Raw genomic sequence first — 21,570 nt, 5'->3', positions numbered from 1 at the left:
CTAACACACCATTCCCATATTGATTTCTAACCAGGAGATGAGGAGGGTGGGCTGTGACTTCTCCTCCAAATCCACTCCTAAAACAGGCTCTACTCCAGAGCCTTGTACATAGGGTAGAGAAGAAAACTGAAGGAGAAAAGTGGCAAGCAGACCTAGACCTGGAAGCAGTAGACTACGCTAGACCAGTCACATGGTCACCAAGTTTAATTGTAGTCACCTTAGGATGAGAAATTGGTGTTCTGTGAACACCTACATTTGTATACATTTTGCTTTTGGGGGCTTTTACTTTACTCCTTAAATTTTACCACATTGAATTTAGTACATGGTTCTTTTGATAATTTTCTGCCTGTTTTGGTTGAGTTAAGGGAAACAAAATGTAGGGCCTGGCTTGGGTGTGATAAGTGGTAAATAGCAGAGATACTAGAGACGGTGGGGAGACAAAAGAAGGGCAAAAATTCACAAGAAAGTAGGAAAATCTGATAGCCCACCCACCAGAGGGCATATCCATTGTGAAACTCTCAGGGAAATTCTCTCCATTCCCTCTGAATGCTTCTCAGTTTCTTCTACTCTCTCCCTTGCCTTGTTTGGGAGTAAAGGGGTACAGTCCCCTGCCTCCTCTCCTCCCGAAGGCCTGTCATACAGAGAAGCTCCCAGCTACTCAGACTTTGGTATCAGCAATTGCTACCTTGTGAATGGCAAAACAGGACCATCCCAGCACTCACCGCATCCTGGTCCTCATCCCTTTCTATTTCTTGGCTGAGGGCCATGGAAGAAAAGTGCCCTTCAGAGTTGACCTCTTTGGGACTTGGTTTCTTTTCTCTCATGAAAACATAGAGGCTCTTTTTCCAGAAAGGATGATCCTTTGTTTCTGTAGGAAGGAACCAGAAAGAATTCTCTTAAATAGCAACTCAATTGCAGCGTTTCATATTTTAATTTGAAGTTGATGAGTTCTGACGTTTATTTATTTCTGATAGAACACAAAGGGGGGGAGGAGAAGAGAGAGAGGGAGACACAGAATCTAAAGTAGGCTCCAGGCTCTGAGTGGTCAGCACAGGGCCTGATGCTGGACTCGAACCCACAGACCATGAGATCATGACCTGAGCTGAAGTCGGTCGCCTAACCGACTGAGCCACCCAGGCGCCCCTGAAGTTGATAAGTTCTATTTGAATCTACACATTTTTATGAAAAAGAAGCCCAAATAAATAGCATTACCTTACTCTAATAATAGTTTCATTTGAAATCTCTTTGCTGCTTAATCAAACAGCTGAGTGAGGCTCTTTCAGGGTCAATGACCCCCTCAAAGAGCTATCCACTGTGTCTTCCCAAGGAAGGTCTAACTTGCCAAAAATAAATATGCTTCCCCCCACTCCCCGATGCCATAATTGGGATATTTCCCTAATTCACAGACCAGAATCTAATCTTCCACCTCCTTTTTCCATGGGGAAATCATAGACTTAAGTAGTCTAAAATATCGGCCCCCAGGTACTCCAACTTGCAATATTCTCCTTCAGATCTGGATCCCACTCTGCTAGAAGAGATATTTGAGGACAAAACCCCTCCTTTTACATTACATATAGAAATTAAATAGGATTTAAATGTTTACTATCCTAAAACCTGACCCAAACAGGTATGTATGAGACTGTGGCAGTTAGGGATTATACAGAAACTTACTCTATTGAAACCGAGTATACAAGAGTGTTTCTGACTCATTCCATTTTAAAGCCTTTAGCTACCAAGTGAATAAGGCTTAGCACCAATACTTTCTATTATTCCTTAATTTCAGCTCCCATTCAAAAAGCAGCCAATAATTAAACCACACCTCTAGAACGACGGCCAGCTCCATCTCTAAAGTCATTGGTTTCTACAGTTAGTCATTCTCTCTGCTGCCCATCCCAGCATCAAACATCTCTAAAAGCCCTGTGCCTTCTGCCATACTGCATTTATTTATCAAATTCTGAGCCTATTCAGAAAAAGGAAAGAGTACTGCAGCTAGGGACAGAGAATTGTATACCAACATCCTAAAGAATATTACACAAGCTCATTTTTCTTCTGCTTTGCTAGGGTTTTTTTGTTTTGTTTTGTTTTGTTTTGTTAGAGAGAGAGAGACCATGTGCAAGCACACTTGTGTAAGCAGGGGAAGGGCAGAGAGAGAGGAAGAAAATCTTACGCAGGCTCCACGCTCAATGTGGAGCCTGACACAGGGCTCAATCCCACAACCCTGGGATCATGACCTGAGCCAAAATCAAGAGTCAGACACAACCAACTAGGCTACCCAGGCACTCCAGGTTCTTGTTTTATTATCATCAACAGTTTTACTGAGGTGTAACTTACACATCATAAAATTCATTCATTTTAAGTGATTCAAATCAATGATTTTTAGTATATTTACAGAGTTGTGCAACCATCACCATAATCTAATTTTGGAACATTTCTATCAGTCTAAAAACCTCATGCTCATTTACAGTCACTCTCCATTTCCCAACCCTAGCCCTAGCTCAACAACAATCTACTTCCTGTCTCTATAGATCTGCCTTTCTGAACATTTCATATAAATACAAGCATACAATATGTGCTCTTTTGTGACTGTCCTCTTTCACTGAGTATAATAGTTTTGAAGTTCATCCATTTAGTAACATGTATCAGCACTTCTTTCCTTTTAATCACCAAATACTCCATGTATAGATACACCACATTTTGCTTATCCATCTACCAGCTGATGAATATTTGGGTTATTTCCACTTCTTGGCTATTGTGAATTCATGTATAAGTCTTTATGGACATATGTTTTCATTTCTCCTAGGTAGGAGCTGAATTGCTTAATGTTTCACATTTTGAGAAACTGCCAAACTATTTTCCAAAGTGACCATTTCACATTCCCTGCAGCAACATCTGAGGGTTCTCATTAGTTTTAATCAGATAGTTAAACACATTATGTAACTATATAGAGAGATCTCTTACTTTAATTCCATAACTAGTTAATTGAGATGATTCCCTCAGTCACACACATAAGAGTAAGGACCACCACTCTGCTTATAACATCTCTTCACTCTGACTATACCTACTATCCAACAAAAGTAGTCCAAAATTCCATTTTTATGGCTCCAACTCCAATGAAATATCTCCTAACTTTTAATTTTAACAATTTATTTTCTGTCTGTGCTTGTTATTTCTGAATGTATCAGCAGTTTGTGGGGTTTTTTGTTTGTTTTGAGAGAGAGAGAGAGAGAGAGAGCGAGCATGTGCACGTGCAAGTGGGGTAGGGGCAGAGAGAGAGGGGAGAGAGAATCTGAAGCAGACGCCATGCTGTCAACACAGAGCCCGATGTGAGACTTGAACTCGTGAACTGTGAGATCATGACCTCAGCCGAAATCCAGAGTCGGATGCTTAACCAACTAAGCCACCCAGGTGCCCCAGCAGTTTGTTCTTTAAGACCAGAAGAAGTTGAGGAAAGTTGCCACCTCACCCAGACACAGAAGTGGGAGACGCCTGATGTCACACTACAAGAGCCTGGTGTATGCCTCAGCACCGCTCCAAGAACTTGAAAGGATGGTGGGAGTGGAAACACAGCCAGGCGTCTTTAATGAAAAAACAGTAAAGCCATGGAATGCCAGACTTACTTGTAAATGAGTGCTTTTCCTGCTTCTTGAGATTCCAGGGGATGAGGAGCTCTTGCCACAGGTTTCAAATCAAAATTACCATTGTTAAAATTCACTTTCACTTTTAACCTTTAACAAGATAACATGTGTGAGGATGTTTTGAAGGATATTTTGAAAATGAAACAGTGATCTTAAAGTTTTGTTTATATACTCCTTAAAAGAAGTTTGAAAAACCACACACCACCTTGCACATTTTAAAACTGACACACCTAGGGGCACCTGGGTGGTTCAGTCGGTTAAGCATCCGACTTTGGCTCAGGTCACGATCTCACAGTTCGTGAGTTCGAGCCCCGCGTCGGGCTCTGTGCTGATAGCTCAGAGCCTGGAGCCTGCTTCCCATTCTGTGTCTCCCTCTCTCTCTGCCCCTTCCCTGCTCATGCTGTGTCTCTCTCTGTCTCAAAAATAAATAAACATTGAAAAAAAATTAAAAAAAAAAAAAAACTGACACACCTAAAACTTTTCACTGTAAGTTTAAGTAACTTTGTTTCTCATTTCTCTTGTAACTCTTGTTTCAAACAGATTTGGGATAAGATGAGTGTTGTTGGTCTTACTATGAAACTTTAAGGATATAATTTGATAAAATGGATTTTAACCAACATATTAATAAAGCACACCAAATCTGAAAGTAATCACATAAAACTGTTAGATGAGCATTATAGCCAATGTACTTTGAAAATTTTATCAGTTCCACAAAACATTCCAGTTATATTCATAAGAAGTATCACTAAATTATAGGACTTTATTCCAAATTCAGAGCAACCCAACACAGACCAAGTACCCTGATTCTAAGGCAAGTCTTTAAATCTATCGATCATCAATCAACTAATTAAAGTAAAATAAAATATACATGACAGGGAAATACAGAAAGACCTATGGGTTGAATTTCCTTGCTTCATCATTAAAGGAATTCTCTTTAAAGACAGTATTTTTATTTATCCCTTTATTTGGCACCCTGGAATTTTTTACACCCAGGTTGAAAGGTATGACTTTCTTTTAAAAAGTGAGTTAAGATGTGATGTGAATGCAGGCTTGTTCCCAGGCAGATCAATTTTTAAAAAGAGTACATATAGACTTCAGAATCAGGAAAATTGAGTTCCTTAAAACTATCTGTGAATACCTTAGAAAGTCTATAGAAACCCGCTCTGTCTATGCCAGTTTGAAATTCACAGCTTAGAGGGAACCCACTCATTCTTTGAGGCATCACTATCTCACAAGAGATATTAAAGGGAAAAAAAAAAGTCTTCTTAACACACACACACAGTAGAGGCCAGAAATGTGGGAAGCTGGGTCCATCTATAGTGGTGGGCAGCAAGAGCAAGTAGAACACACCTGAAGGCAGATGCCAATAACAGAGTTAACTTGATACTAAGCCATGTACCAGCTATAATGTGAGGACACCAAACTTGAGACTGTCACACTAAGCATAGACCTTTTAAGGGAGCTTAAGTGGGCCCAGGTTAATGGTATCCTAGCTACAAGCAGAGGCAGAAACAGAAACAAATCCTCCCCTAGACTGGGCCAATAGGATACCCAAAGTTCAAATCATGTCATTAAATCATAAATAAAATTCACTAAGCAAAGCATATAAGAAAATAAACCATTATAATTGAGAATTAGCAGAGAAAACAATAGATTTAGCTTCTTCAAGGAATACAGAATTTGGAATTATCAAATGTAGAATGTAGTATATACCAATGTATTTTAAAGAAAGAAATGATCCAATCACCAATATAAGAAAACAGTTAAGAGCCTATCAGAAATGAAGAAGCATATTGGAAGGAGGAAATTTAAGAAATTTAAATGCTAATATTGAGCACAGTGAGGAAAGAATTAGTAAACTGGAAAACATATTCAAAACATATTCCATTCTAAGAAGATGGAAAATATGAAACACAAATTAAAAGATACTAAGATATAAAAAAGTCTAATATATGTCTGAATCCAGAAGCAAAAGGGAAAGAATAAAGAAAAAACAATAAAGAGATCATTGCTGTGAATTTTCCTGACTGATGAAAAACATGAATACAGAGATCCAGAAAGCACAATATATACCAGTAGGTTAAATAAAAAGAAATCCGTACCTACACCTGTAGCAAGAGTACCGAACACTAAAGACAAAGATTTTATAAGCAGCCACAGAGAAAGGACAAAAATCAGAATGGCAGCAGACTTCTCATAAACAATAGAAACCAAAAGCAAGAGAATTATATCTTTAGAGCATTCAGATAAAATAAATTATCAACCTACAATGCAAACTGTCTTTAAAGAATGAGAATAAAATAAAGATATTTAAGGTACACTGAAATTGAATATTGAAGGCTGAATTTCAGGGGGAAAATGTCTCCACTATTACAGTATAAAATGGAAGACAGGGAGGCCCTGGGCGTCTCAAGTCAGTTAAGCAACTGACTTTTGGTTTCAGCTCAGGTGAGGAACTCATGGTTTGTGAGTTCAAGTCCGCGTTGGGCTCTGCACTGACAGTGTGGAGCCTGCTTGGGATTCTCTCTCTCTCCCTTTCTCTCTACCCTTCCCCTGCTCGCTCTGTTTCTCTCTCAAAATAAATAAACTTAATAAATAAATAAATAAAATGGAAGACAGAATGGCAACCCTCCTCTATGGAGGAGTCCCTCCTCTATACAGCGGTCTCCCATATTGATTTTCCTATGGATATGTCTGCTAAATCTTGGATTCACCCAAACTAGACATCATTTTTTTAAATTAATATAATTATATAAGACAAACATTGAATGATTTCAGTCCCAAGAAACTGATGCTCCTCTTCGTTATTTTATTTCTATCCAAGATCCCACTGTTATATTTTCTACTAGGCTGGGTTAAGTGTCCTTCCTCTGTGCTTCCATAATAACCTGTGCATATCAGTATTATCACATTTGCCACATTGTAATGGAATTATCTATTTTAAATGGCTATCTTCTCTAAGTTATTTAAAGCAATTACAACTCAACGCATGATACTTTGATTGAATTAATTTGATATAGGAGTTGAACTGTGTCCCCCAGAAAAGATATATTCAAATCCTAAACTCTCATCTCTGTGAATGTGACCTTGTTTGGAAATAAGGTCTTTGTAGATGTAATCAAGTTAAAATGAGGTCATGATGGATTAGGGTGGGCTCTAATCCAGTGTCAGATGTTATAAGAGGGAAACTGGATGCAGACACAGACGGAAGACCATATGACCATGGAGGCAGACATTAGAGTGTTAAGGCTGTATGTAAACCAACTAAAAAGGTTGCCAGCACCCACCGGCAGCTAGAAAGGAGGCAAGGAAGGAGCCTCCCCTAGAGCCTTCATAGAGGGAATGGCCCTGCTGACATCTTGATTTTATACTTCCAGCCTCCAGAACTATGAGAGAATAAATTTCTGTTGTTTTAAGCCACACAGTGTGTAGCACTTTGTTACAAATGCCTTAGGAGACTAATATATAAGATAAATCTCAAATCTGAATTCCTCTCTGACTCTTTTCCCTGGCCTTCCAAATCTGGCCAACAAAATCTAAAATTCCTTTGTTTCATCACATCAGTCTCTTCATTTCAATTCCTTTTGCCACATCCTGAGGCCTTTATCAACAGAAGATAGATCCTTATAAAACTTCAACAATCTCCAGCTTCTTGTCCTATCTTATCTCCAATCTATCGTATACATCATATGCCAGATTAAAGTTTCCAGGATTTCATGCTGTCCTCAATGACTCCCCAATCCCTACATGATAAAATCCCAATTTTAAGCTGGTATTGAAGGCTTTTCGCAAAATGGCTTCAACCTAGTTTCACAGACTTAACCAGTGACTGGTCATATACTCATTCACTTCACAGATAAGCAGACAGTTGCAAACTGTGTGATAAGTGAAAAAATACATGTATGTCAACTGGTGGGACAAAAGAGGGACTGGACCAGACTGCCTAGTATAAGGAGGTGAACTGGAAATATTTCACAGAGGAAGTGTTAAAGTAGCATTTAACAAAGTCTTGGGAACAGTGTTTTCCTCAAAAAAAGAATGGGCACAGAGCAGAACACCAGAGAAAGGCACCATCAGTGGCAAAGAAGTATAGGAAGAGATCAAGAACTTCAGGTAAACAAGTGCAATGCCCTACCTCCTTCCTTGGATCCTTCCCTACTATAAAGCAAAAGCCTTAAGCTTCTGGAAAGAGGCAAGTAATTCTTCCCATCCCCCTCCAGAACAACAAGCAAAGATATACTGCTTCTGGGAGAGAAAAGCAAAACCTGCCTGCCTATGGAGGAGGAATAAGAGGGGTACACCCAGGAGCAAGGCAAGGATCCACTGCTACTAGGATAAGGACAGAAGCAAAAACCCTCTGTCCCAGGAGGAGGGACAAGAAACAGCTTTCAGTCCAGAATCCTATACCTATACCAAGCAGAGATCTGCTACTATTGGCAGAGGGGCAGGAAACTATCACCCAAGAACAACCACACAAGGTAGTTTGACTGCCACAGAGAGAAGGGGAAGGAACTCTAAGAACATGCTGCTCCTGAGGCCCAACCACATAGAACATGCCTAAAACTGAGGCAGGACAAGAAAACAGAAAAATTCCTCTGCTGCCACTATGAGCCTAGCAATAAGCAACAAGCAATAGCAGTGTACTTCTGGGGATGAAGCAAGAACACAGAGAGACTCACCCCACACCTCTCACACACACCTCTGTGATGCAGGCTTGCAGAGATAGCCAAAAAATGAAGAGGGAGCAGGAACACTTCAGAAACCCTTCTGGCCTACCAGCCCCCACCCTAAGCACAAGGTAACAGCAGCCCACCACTAGAGGTATTTGAAGCCTAAGGTGCACTAAAGGTAACAATAGCAATAATACCTAAACCCAGCTCAACTTCTGACTAGATAAGCCCAATTCTCCACACTAATGGTTGACAGAAGAAAAGGCATATCCGTTTCTAGACATACTCCGTCTATACTGGTCTACCTCTAATGCCTGGCATTCAATCAAAAATAACAAGACACGCAAAGAAAAAAAAAAAAAGGCAAGACACAATAACCTCAAATATCGAGCATTTAATAAAACATTACAAGATATTGGGGAGAGGGGCAAGACAAAATAACCCATTGTCAAGAGTGAAAGCAATCAACAGAACCAGATTGAGAAATGACCCCTCCCCCCTACCATGGGAACTATCAGATAAAGAATTTAAAATAACTATGATTAATATGTTAAAGCATCTAGTGGAAAGGTGAACATGTATAAACAGATGGCAAATTTCAGGAGAAATTAAAACTATTTTTTAAAAATCAAATGGAAATGTTAGAAATAAAAATCACATCAGAGACCAAGGATTCCTCTGATGAGCTGATCAACAAATGAGGCACAGCTGAGGAAAGGCTCAGTGAACCTAAAGATAGGTTAGTAGAAAAAAAAAAAAAAAAGATCGGTTGGTAGACATTGTCCAACTGAAATACAATTAGGAAAAAAAATTTTTTTAACACAAAAAACAAACTAAGAACTATGGAGCTATGAGACAATATAAAATGGTGTAACATACATATAAGGAGTCTCAGAAGGAAAAGAAAAACAAAGAATGGGGCATAAGAAATATTTCAAGTGATAATGGCCTCAAATTTTCCAAATAATGAAAGATGTCAAACCACAGATACAAGAATCTCAAAGAACCCTAAGTAGGATAAATAGAAAGGAAAATAAAGACGACATAACCTAGCTAATGAAAAGCAAAGAGAAAATCTTGAAAGTGCCCAAGAGAAAAGAAACATCACAAAGAGGAACAAAGAATTATGGATTCCTCATTGAAAAATGAAATTAAAAAAATCATAATTATGACAAAATTTATACCACTGTCTCCAGTTTTCAAATTCCAAGAGGTTCAATAATTTCTATTAACCATTACCTGCTTCTTTTACAAAATTCACTTTCTATGTAGGTTGTAGGCAGCATAAGCCATTTATTTGGAGTCATAAAGTGCCTTGAATTAGAAATTCTTGGAAACCTGGAATGCAGTTTGGCCTTCTCAACCTCTTTAAATTCTTTCATTGTACATATTTTGCCTGTAGGAAGATTAGTAACCTAAATCAGCACCCTTAAATACAACTCCCATTGCTCCTGGGTTATGAAATCACGTAACAATTAGGCACTAAGTACCAGTCTCACACTGAAGAAGAGTTCTTTTATCATCATCTTTGTCATATTGTGCCTTTTTCAAAGGATCACGAAATGGTGGAATGGTAACCTACAAGAAAAGCAAGTGTTTAAGGGCAGGATTGCGTCTTTTTCAGTGTATCCTAGCCATCTGTGTATGACTCCTAAGCCTGAAAAAATCAAGACTATAGTATCTACAAACTACTTCAGTTTATCCATTTACAAAGAGATGGGGGCACTCCAATACATCTCTTTGCAAGGCCCACCAGTCATGGTTAGCTCTTGTGTTAATGGTTTTTTCAGATTATTGTGGATATTCTTCTTAGACACTATACCCAAATTCAATAAGTTGTAGTTTTTTAAAGGTTATGACATGGAATGTGAAACTATGTCAATAAATTATTCAACCTCAGTTACATAAAAACCCATTGGTCTATCTTGAACTTTGAATGGATCTTTTATCCATGTCATGGATTATTTGGAAGAAATTATATCACTGAGTTACATGAGATCTTCCAAATTGTCAATACATTTCATTATGCTATAATCACAGTCATTAACATCATTATCAATCTCATCAGAAAATTCTAAGAGTAACAGAAAGCTGTAACACTCATTATGCTGAATATTTTTCCAAAATTCAGTTTTTTGCTTGAAAGCTCACATTTTATCATTGGCAACAAACACTGTCAGTTATTTTTCTTGAAGTGACTTCATTACTTTTCCAAAAAATGTCTGCCAAATATCCAAAACTTAATAACTACAATTTATAAATCCTTCTTTAAGAAAAATGTACCATGAAAAAAAAAAATCAACCAGTATAGCTGATAATTCAAGCAATCATGCTGCATTTCAGTAGGCAGAAGTACTGTTTCCATATTTACCATTTCATCACATAGAATATTAAAAAGATGTATACTTAGATGTGAGCAAGATTTAATAAAATTAATAATTTTTAGTGTTTGGTCAAGGACATCCTTAAGTGAAATTGCAATTTTTTAAATGTGAGTACATGGCAATGAAGAATAATGACTGGTATGATTTGGTGACACTGATTTAAGTTGTTCTAAGTACCAACAGCTTTACCCACCATTGCTTTTGCACAAAGTCAATGTCAACACTATAAAAAAGGTAAATAATATTTGGCACTATTATGAAAACAATTGGCCTAATAGGTCCCTTAAAAGGGTTTCAGGGCCCTCAAAGATCTATGTACCTCACTCTGAGAACTGCTGTTATAACCTCAACGTGTTCCACTTAAGAGGTCACCTATCAGGTTCATTTATAAAAGCAGAATGGCTGGGAATGCAAGCTGGTGCAGCCACTTTGGAAAACAGTATTTAGTTTCCTCAAAAAACGAAAAATAGAACTACCCTACTACCCAGCAATTGCACTACTAGGCGTTAATCCAAGGGATACAGGTGTGCTGTTTTGTAGGGACACATGTACCTCCATGTTTATAGCAGCACTATCAACAATAGCCAAAGTATGGAAAGAGCCCAAATGTCCATCAATAGATGAATGGATAAAGACGTGGTGTGTATACACACACACACACACACACACACACACACACACACACAATGGAGTATTACTCAGCAATCAAAAAGAATGAAATCTTGCTATTTGCAACTATGTGGATGGAACTGGAGGGTATTATGCTAAGTGAAATTAATCAATCAGAGAAAGACAAAAATCATATGACTTCACTCATATGAGGACTTTAAGAGACAAAACAGATGAACATAAGGGAAGGGAAACAAAAATAATATAAAAACAGGGAGGGGGACAAAAGAGACTCATAAACATGGACAACAAACTGAGGGTTACAGGAGGGGTTGTGGGAGGGGGGATGGGCTAAATGGGTAAGGGGCACTAAGGAATCTACTCCTGAAATCATTGTTGCACTATATACTAATTTGGATGTAAATTTAAAAATTTTTTTTTAATTTTAAAAATTAAAAAAAGAAAAAAAAAAAGAAAAGCAGAATGGCAAAAGAACAAACTTGAATTTTGATACCAAAAAGATATAGTTTCAAATCCCAATTCTGTCCCTTAACTAGTTATTATACTAGTTAGTAAACTAAGGCTCTAACTTTAAACTCTCAGTTTAACTCCTACCTATTAAAATAGGGACAATGGCACATGCACACACCCCAATTTGGCAAAAAACAAAAAACAAAAATCTGCTTTGCCTGCAAATGCCAACAGTTTAAAATGTCTATGACTCATTTGGTTCAGTTGGTTAGATATTCGATTCTTAATTTGGCTCAGCTCAAGATCTCATGGTTTGTGAGCTCAAGCCCCACATCAGGATTTGCACTGACAGTGTGGAGCCCGCTTGGGTTTCTCTGTCTTCTCTCTTTCTGCCCCTCTCCCACTCACTCTCTCTCAAAAATAAACATTTAAAAAAATAAAATGTCAATGACTCAAGGATTTTAATTTTGTTTAATAATATCCACTATTAGCAGGCTGCCTGGGTGGCTCAGGTGGTTAAATGTCCTACTTCAGCCCAGGTCATGATCTTGCAGTTCATGAGTTCAAGTCCCACACCAGGCTCTGCACTGGTTATGAGAAGCCTGCTTGGGATTCTCTCTCTCTCTCTCTCTCTCTCCCTCTCTCTGCCCCTTCCCCACTTGTGCTTTCTCTCTCTCAAAATAAATAAACTTAAAAAAAAGAAAGAATATCCACTATTAGCAAAAGTGTGGGAAAATGGACTCTGGTACGGGTATAAATTTATACAACTATTCTGGAGGACGATTTGGCAATATGAATCAAAATCATGCATAACCTTTAACTTAGCAATTCTACTTCTAGCAAGTTACCCTAAGGAAAAAATTAAACAGTTACAGGGAAGTTCATCATGTCATTTATAACAATAATATGTCCAAAACAATCTAAATGTTCAAAACAGGGAATATGTTTTTAAAAAATGGTGGTATAGCAAGATACATATATGGTTAGAAACACCATATATGTTCTGCTATTTACAGCTGTGTGATTGTGAAAAGTAACTTAACCAGTCTGTGTCTCACTTGCCTCATCTGCAAATTACTTCATGTGGGAGTAGTAAAGATGGGGGAAAAAAAAAAGTCCTAACATTTGGCTAAGCCCTCAGTGTAAGTTAGCAGTTATTATTAATAGAATACTATGCAATGATTAAAATTATGTATTTACATTTATTGACAAAGAGCAAATCATAAAACTATTGATAAAAAAAAGGGAAGCATCTGGGTGGTTCAGTCAGTTGAGCAACCAACTCTTAATTTCGGCTGGGGTCATGGACTGAGTCCCGTGTCAGACTCCACACTGAACATACAGCGTGCTTGAGATTGTCTCTCCCTCTGCCCCTCTCCCCTACTCATGCTATAGTTCTCTCTTGAAATTTTAATGTTTACTTATTTTTGAGAGAGAGAGAGACAGACAAAGCATGAGTGAGGGAGGGGCAGAGAGAGAGGGAGACAGAATCTGAAGCAGCCTCCAGGCTCTGAGCTGCCAGCACAGAGCCTAACGCAGGGCTTGAACCCACTAACCTTGAAATGACCTGAGCCGAAGTTGGACGCTTAATGACTGAACCACCCAGTCGTCCCAATCTTTCTCTCTTTAAAACACACACACACACACACACACACAAAACTATTGAGGAAAAAAATGCAGGGTATGAACCCAATGTGTGTTACTCCATTTTTGTAAAATAAATCTATTTTACAAAGAAACCTTGGATATCCAAAATGATATTCAGGGAAGTGTTAATGAGTTCATTCTGGGTAATGGAATTGTGAGTGGTTTTATTTAAGTATCAATTCTGCTCATTTATCATGAAAATGTATTACATTTGTAACAAACTTTTTAGAGTCTTTGAAAATTTTAAATGTTACCTATCATCCTAGTATTATATAATATTTTCAAATTTTACTGAAGTTTAATTTACTTTGGACTTTGTTGTTTTTTGATTTGGGTTTTTTTTTTTTTAGTTTATTTATTTTGAAAGAGAGCATGAGTGAGTGGGTAAGGGGCAGAGAGAGAGGGAGAAAGAATCCCAAGCAGTTTCCGCACCGTCAGCACAGAGCTTGATGCAGGTTCAATCTCACCAACTGCGAGATCATGACCTGAGCCAAAGTCAAGAGTCACCTAGGCACCCCTGGACTTCGGGGTTTTTTTATTCCTAAGATATGGAGATGGGAAACAATTCTTAAGATGTTACTGCATTCTGGGGCACCTAGGTGGCTCAGTCAGTTGAGCCTCCAACTTCAGCTCAGGTCATGATCTCACAGGTCAGTTCATGGGTTTGAGCCCCACATCAGGCTTGCTGCTGTTAGCACAGAGCCTGCTTTTGATCCTCTGTCCCCCTCTCTCTGCCCTTCCCCCACTCACGCTCTCTCAAAAAAAAAAAAAAAAAAAGATGCTACTGCATTCCTGGGGAATCACTAAAGGACTACCCATACATTAGGGCTGCTCAAAAAAACCAACCACATAATACCAAAATTAGAAGTCTATCGTACCTTCAGAAAATTCGGGTCCTCTTTGTCCATATAAAAAGGATCATACTCTTTCGGATCATAATGCTCTATAAATGCATTTCCCTACAGGAAGGAAATAAAACTACACATAACAAGAGGTGCACAACTCTGAGCATAACAGGAGTCAAGATTCAAACACACAATTCCATTCTTCTGCTTCAAAACGGCATTAATGACAAATACAAAATGGAAGGAAAGGCCAAATTTGAAGTTAAACTTAAGGTAGCCAAGTAATAAATATTATAGCGATAGAAGGGATCTACTTAAAATTTGTTATAAGTAATAATGAATGTTGGAACACTAACAGATTTGGGAAATTGTTTTTAAATGTTTAGTAGTCAACATCTCAGATCTCTTAGAAATGCCAAAACAGAAATATCTTATAGTTTTGTAAATAACTGTGTTCTAGAACTATACCTATCTATCGAACCTAGAGGCCAAATTTAATTGGTATACAAAATATTACATGAGAAAAGCAAAGAATAATAACTCTAATATACACATTTAAATCCAGACCTAACCCTCTTCCCTCCATACTTTCCACATGTCCTAGATTTAGGAATAGTATATGCTCTAACAGAGTAGAGATTATACATATATAGAGTGAAAGAGATAAGCTGTTTGAATGATTATAATCACCATTTTAAACTAACTGAAACAAGTATCAAATGACTTCTTAGTACCTTTTTATTTACATGTTTTAAAAAACCATCTAATTCTTCTTGTCTCCTTTTTTTAATATTCTTATGTGAACAAACTTTTTCTATAATTTTCTTCTGGAGAGGATCTGCCACGTGGTCAGTCCATCTTTTATATAACCTCTCTTTTCTTCTTGCATTTAAGAAGTCATGATGTTGTAAATACTTATCTAGTTCCTATTAAACAATGACAGAAAAGGCAATTATCCTGAAGTTATTTTGTACTAAAATTTAAACTTCATTTATATTCCTAAGAATAACTCACAAAGTCATTTGCTGATTTATTTGGCTTCTACTGTGTGATACACACTACACTAGAAATGATGAATATATAGATTAATTAGACAACATGCCTACTCTCCCTAGAGAGATAGACTACAAGACAAATACACAAAATAGGAGGGACAATATAGCAACATGTATGTGTGTGTATATATAATATACACATATGTATACATATACACATATAGGTAATACATATAGATTGTCTGTAATATATATAGATATAAGCATGTATCTATAAAAGAACTAAAAACAAAGACTCAGATACTTATATACCAATGTTCGTAACAGCATTATTCACAATAGCCAAAAGATGAAGACAACCCAAGTGTCCATCAGCAGATGAATGTATAAACAAAATATGGTATATACACAAAATGCAATATTATACAGCCATAAAATGGAATGAAGTTCTGACATAGGCTACAACATGGATGAATCTTGAAGACAATATGCTAAGTGAAATAAGCCAGACACAAAAGGACAAATACTGTAGGATTCCACTTATATGAAATTATCTAGAGTAAACAAATTCATAAAGACAGATGGTAAGCCAGAAGTTACCAGAGGGACCTCTGGGGAGGGAGGAATGGAAAGTCATTACTTAATGCATATACAGTTTTGGCTGGGGTGATGAAAAGTTTTAGAGATAAATAAATGGTGATGGTTTCACAACATCCATCTATTTGGAAATAAATAGTAATGATGATTGCACAACCTGTGAATAATTAATGTCACTGAATTGTACACTTAAAAATGGTTAAGGGGCACCTGGGTGGCTCAGTCAGTTAAGTGTCTGACTCTTGATTTTGGCTCAGGTCATAGATCTCAAGTTCATGAGATCAAGACCTGTGTCAGGCTCCCATTGTGGAGCCTGCTTAAGATTCTCTTTCCTTCTCCCTCTGGCCCTTCCCCTCAAGTGTGCACTCTCGCTCGCTCTCTCTCTCTCATAAAAAAAAAAAAAAAAAAAAGGTTTAAAATAGCTAATTTTATGTTATATATATTTTACTACAATGGAAAAAAGTGACTAATTTTTTTTTTTTATTCCTACAGTGGGACACATTTGAGATGGGCCTTAAAGGAGTTACCTAGGGGGCACCTGGGTGACTCAAGCAGTTGACCATCCAACTTAGGCTCAGGTCATGATTTCACAGCTCATGAGATGGAGCCCCACATCAGGCTCTGTGCTGACAGCTCAGAGCCTGGAGCCTACTTCAGATTATGTGTCTCCCTCTCTCTCTCTCTGCCCTTCCCCAACTCATGCTTCCTTGCTCTCTCTCTCTCTCTCTCTCAAAATATAAGGAGTTATCTAGGAAGAGAAGGTATGAGAGAATGTGGAAGAAGAAAAATCTATTGGGAAAAAAAAAAGACAAGAGTAAACAGGCAGAAATGTAGCACAACCTGGATGAAATGGCAAGCAGCCTGTAAATAAAGAAAATGACTGATTTAGGCTATACACTAAACTTTTTTTATCCAAAACTTATCCACCTTTCATCTAGCAAATGAAATCATGTGATTACTACAATCAACCACATGAAATTCAAAATGAAAAAAAAATAAACCAAGAACCCTGAGAGCTTCTCTAACTCATACCCCTTCTTAGATTCAGGTCATAGCACACTTCAACCTTTTTTTTTTTTTTAAGTAGGCTTTATGCCCAGAGCAGAGCCTAATGCAGGGCTTGAACTCATGACCCTGAGATCAAGACCTGAGCTGAGATCGAGTCCGATGCTTAACCAATTGAACTACCCAGGAGCTCCACACTTTAATCATTCTTAACGAATAGCTCTTTTCCTGTTACCCACTCCAGTGCTCACCACACGTGGACATTCATCTTGTCTTATAATTAAGCCCGTGCTGATACAGTTAAAGCCTTCTTCTACCTATGCATACCTGAGTAATAATTAGTGAGTCCCAATAACAGCTCTTAAAACTCGTAAGAATACACAGTGACTCCACAGAAGCCCCATTAGATGAAAGAACAAATGACTAGGGGAAAACTCTTATATAAAAGTATCTGTGAGGGGCATCTGGGTGGCTTAGTCGATTAAGCATCAGACTCTTGGTTTCAACTCAGGTCATGATCTCACGGTTCATGAGTTCAAGCCTTGCATCTTGTGCTCTAAGCACAGAGCCTGTGTGGGATCCTCTCTCTCTACCTCCCTCTGCCCCTCCCCTGCCCACACTCTCTCAAAATAAATAAATAAACTTAAAAAAAGTATCTGTGAAAGAATCCCCACAAATAAAAAGATAGGAAGTCAATTAAAACAATCTCAGATTTCTCTTAAGGTTAATCCTAGGCACTAATGAGTGTTTTCAATTCTATTTTCCATCTAAAAGGGAAAAACAAAATTAATTTTTAATCATGACACATTCTGTAGCCAATTCTTACCTTAATTACATGATTTTCTCTATATAATATTGATTGAATAGCTGCATCAATATCTTCTTTAGCTAATACCTATAATTACAGAATGAAATTTTGAAAATCAAATCTTAAAAAAAATCAAATTATTGATACTACCTGGACTCACAGACATCTCCCTGGAAAGTTCTCCATAAATACAATTTTTCTACCTCAAATCATATCATCCAGTACTTTTAAAGAGCATTTGAATCTTTCTGCTATTTGCTATAGCTCATCCAAGGGCAAAAAATAACTCAGATCACAGACATTTTGAATTCCAGCATGGACAAATGACTTGCCCAGAGTCACATGGTAAGCAGAACTCATCTTTTTTTTCCACATTTCATAGAAGGCTTTCACCTTTATGGGTTAAAACACAATCAGGCCTCTATTTGAATTCATTCAATCATTAGTGAATTCTACTTTAATTCATTTAGTCATTATAGCTATCAAATACTAATAATAAATTTGTTTATATACAAGTAATTTTTAGATTTTATTTTTTTTTATTTAAAAAAAAATTTTTTTTTTAACGTTTGTTTATTTTTGGGACAGAGAGAGACAGAGCATGAACGGGGGAGGGGCAGACACAGAGAGAGGGAGACACAGAATCGGAAGCAGGCTCCAGGCTCCGAGCCATCAGCCCAGAGCCCGACGTGGGGCTCGAACTCACGGGACAGCGAGATGGTGACCTGAGCCGAAGTCAGACGCTTAACCGACTGAGCCACCCAGGCGCCCCTCATTTTTAGATTTTAAAGCAACACAATCTTCAGGAAATAGTCCATAACATTAATTTTTTTCCATTTTTATAACAAATCTTTCACAATTAATATCCGCCAGAAATACAAGAGGTTGTAATTAATGTCATTGAATTGTACACTTAAAAATGGTTAAAAATAGCGAACTTTGATACTATATTTATTTTACCACAATGGAAACATGATTAATTTTTTTTAATTGCCCAAAGTGACAGACATTTTGGGTGGGCCTTTAAAATCCATTCATAATTACACAAAAAATATTCTCAAATTAGCTATCATTGGAAATAGCTGTTTTCAGTTCCACTACTCTTGTTTTCAAAACAGATGAGTAAAATCTGAAAATCCAAGAACCTAACTTCCCAAGGATGGTTAACACCCAAGTAAATTAAGGGTCATGGGAGTTAAGCAACAACTAGAAGCCTAGAAAATCCTGCCTGCAGACAAGAATTTAATCTCAAATGTATCTAACTCCAGATTCACTTTCTTTGTTCTTTCTGCCTCACAGGATTGCTATTCCTGGCAAATCTGTTGTTCTCAAAACCAAGATGGGTACTGAATTAATATTCTAGACAAAAATAGAAAAAACAATCTGAAGACACTGGAGACTGACCAAAAACAGGGAGAAACAAGAATGTAGTCAATAATTAGAAAAAGAGACTAACGGCAGTGGATAAATTTTCAGTTTTTATGGACTTTTGTCTAAGAGCAGGCCTCCATCAGAGCTAAAGGAGAGGGCTCAAACTCTGAAACATGAAGTTTTACAAAATTCAAGAATTAGAAGACAGAGTTCAGGGAAACCAGAGGAGCTGGAAAGTCAAAGGAGAAATACCTGAAAGGAGAAAATCATAGAGCGGATGCCACAAATTTTACAAATTAATTGACCAAATCTCTGGCAGATCCTTGAACTGTGTATGTACAAGGCAGACTCCTTTGGAAAACAGTTTGGCACTTTCATAAAAAGTTAAATTCTTGGGGCACCTGGGTGGCTCAGTTGGTTGGGCGGCCGACTTCGGCTCAGGTCATGATCTCGCAGTCCGTGAGTTCGAGCCCCACGTCAGGCTCTGTGCTGACAGCTCGGAGCCTGGAGCCTGTTTCAGATTCTGTGTCTCCCTCTCTCTGACCCTCCCCCGTTCATGCTCTCTCTCTCTCTGTCTCAAAAATAAATAAACGTTAAAAAAAAAAATTTTTTTTTAAAGTTAAATTCATTTACCATATGACCCAGTCCTTCTACAACTAGATATGTACCCAAGAGAAAGTGTATGTCCATAAAAAGACATGTGCATGATTGTTCCTAACAGCTTTATTTGTGACAGCCAAAAAATGCAAACAACCCAAATGTCCATCAGCAGGATGGATAAACTATACAGCATTTAGCAAATAAGTAAATAAAATACTGATACATGACCACAACACAGATGAATCCCAAAATAATTATGCTGAGTAAAAGCAGCCAGGCAAAAAGCATACTGTAAGATTACATCTGCATAAAATTTTTTAAGGGCAAAATTAACCCAAGTGACAGCAAATCAGTGATTGCCTTGGTTGGGGATAGGCAAAGGAAGGAGGGTAGGTACAGGAGGAGGAAATTTGGGGCATAATGAATACGTTCATTCTCTTAATTGTGGTGGTTTCACGTGTGGCCACATGTGTCAAAAATGTTCAAACTGTACACTTCAAATATACGCAGTTTATTGTGTACCAATTATACCTTAATAAAGCTGTTTAGAAAAAAAGAAATTACAATCGTTTTTCAAAAAACAACATATATAAATTTAGGGGATGCAGTTTACAAGAGTACTTCAGGAGAGTGGCGCCTGGGTGGTTCGGTCAGTTGAGCACCGAACTCTCAATTTCCGTTCAGGTCATGATCTCACAGTTCATGAGATGGCACCCCAAGTCCAGCTCAGTGCTGGCAGGACTCAGCCTGCTTGAGAGTCTCTCTCCCCTTCTGTGTCTGCCCCTCCCCCGCTCATGTGAGCTCTCTCTCCCTCAAAAATGGAAAAACTTTTTATTTTTTTTAAGAGCGCTTCAGGAGAAACTTATTAAGTTTGTTATACAGTAAAGGCCTATAATCAATTACCGATGATTCCACCTTAAGAAACTAGAAAATGAAAATACAAAGTAGAATAAATGGAATAATAAAGGACAGAAATGAAATACAAAACATAGAAAAACTGTTAAGCACAAGCCAGATCTCAATGCAACTACCCAAATATAAACTTCAAAATGCCATACTACCGTTACCTCCATAAGATGAAGTGGCTGTGGTTCCAACCATTCTTTCGAGCTCTTGGGCTTATGAAGCTTGTCAGTTAGCATATCATCACTGTCTAAATTTGTCATTGTGGTCACAAATAACGGAGCCCCTAGAAAAACTAGAAGAGTCACTTATTCATTAATGAGGCTTCAGTCCTATTTTCTCTTAATTAACAAGCCTTGGCCACTACGAACAGGTGTGGAACGGATTCTGAATTAGTAGCCACCCACACAGAGGCCTTCACCATAGTTTCTGATGATGTCTTCAGACCCAGCCTCTTCTAAGCAGGGGAGGTTCTCTCTGGACTGACCCGCGTCCCCCTGTTATTCCAGGCTTCCCACGTCCTCCTACAACACAGCCCGTCGGAGCCGGGGTGGCAATTACCAGCCGGGTCTCTAGGGGTCGCACTGCAGCACTTTTCTGACCGAGGGCCGCCGACCCGGAGAGTTGCAAGTTCCTGGCTACCGAAGCCCACACAAGCAGGGCTGCTTATAGAAGGGAGGGGTTTTCAGACCATCTCTGCGTAACCTCAAGCTCTAGGACGCCCAAAGCACTCCCCCCCAACACATACACACACACAAGGACTGTCATCTGAGGGGGAAGCTATCATTAAGGCTTGCGCCCGCTGTAGACCTACAGCACCCACGACCCCCATCCCTCCCCTCCCACCCCGTCCGCAAGATGCGTGCGTGCTCTGCCCGGCCCGACAGGAGAGTTGCAGACCACGACAGATACCCCAGCTCCTCCCTCCCCCTCGGCTCCCTGCAGCACGCGGGGGCCCGGCCCGACGGCCCACGGCCCAGCAGTCGTCGGCTGCGGAGAGAGAGTGAGCCCGCCCGAGCCTGCGGCCCCC

The 21,570-nt window shown here is 38.5% G+C and overlaps 1 protein-coding gene across 1 annotated transcript; it reads right to left on the bottom strand.

The window, feature by feature from the left end:
* Positions 1–21,559, bottom strand: FAM228B (family with sequence similarity 228 member B). Its single transcript, XM_060622881.3, is given in 12 exon segments — positions 1–126; positions 723–818; positions 820–868; positions 3,618–3,725; positions 9,545–9,701; positions 9,796–9,883; positions 14,295–14,375; positions 14,996–15,187; positions 17,685–17,753; positions 20,705–20,835; positions 21,102–21,202; positions 21,453–21,559. Coding segments are annotated over 10 exon segments (1,065 nt in total). The 5' UTR covers positions 20,804–20,835; positions 21,102–21,202; positions 21,453–21,559.
* Positions 21,560–21,570: the final 11 nt, after the last annotated feature.

Source organism: Panthera onca, chromosome A3, assembly GCF_046562875.1.
Source record: "Panthera onca isolate mPanOnc1 chromosome A3, mPanOnc1 haplotype 2, whole genome shotgun sequence".
Lineage (NCBI taxonomy): Eukaryota > Metazoa > Chordata > Mammalia > Carnivora > Felidae > Panthera > Panthera onca.
Note: the sequence above shows the minus strand (reverse complement) of the source record. Positions and strands in the feature narration are given on the sequence as shown.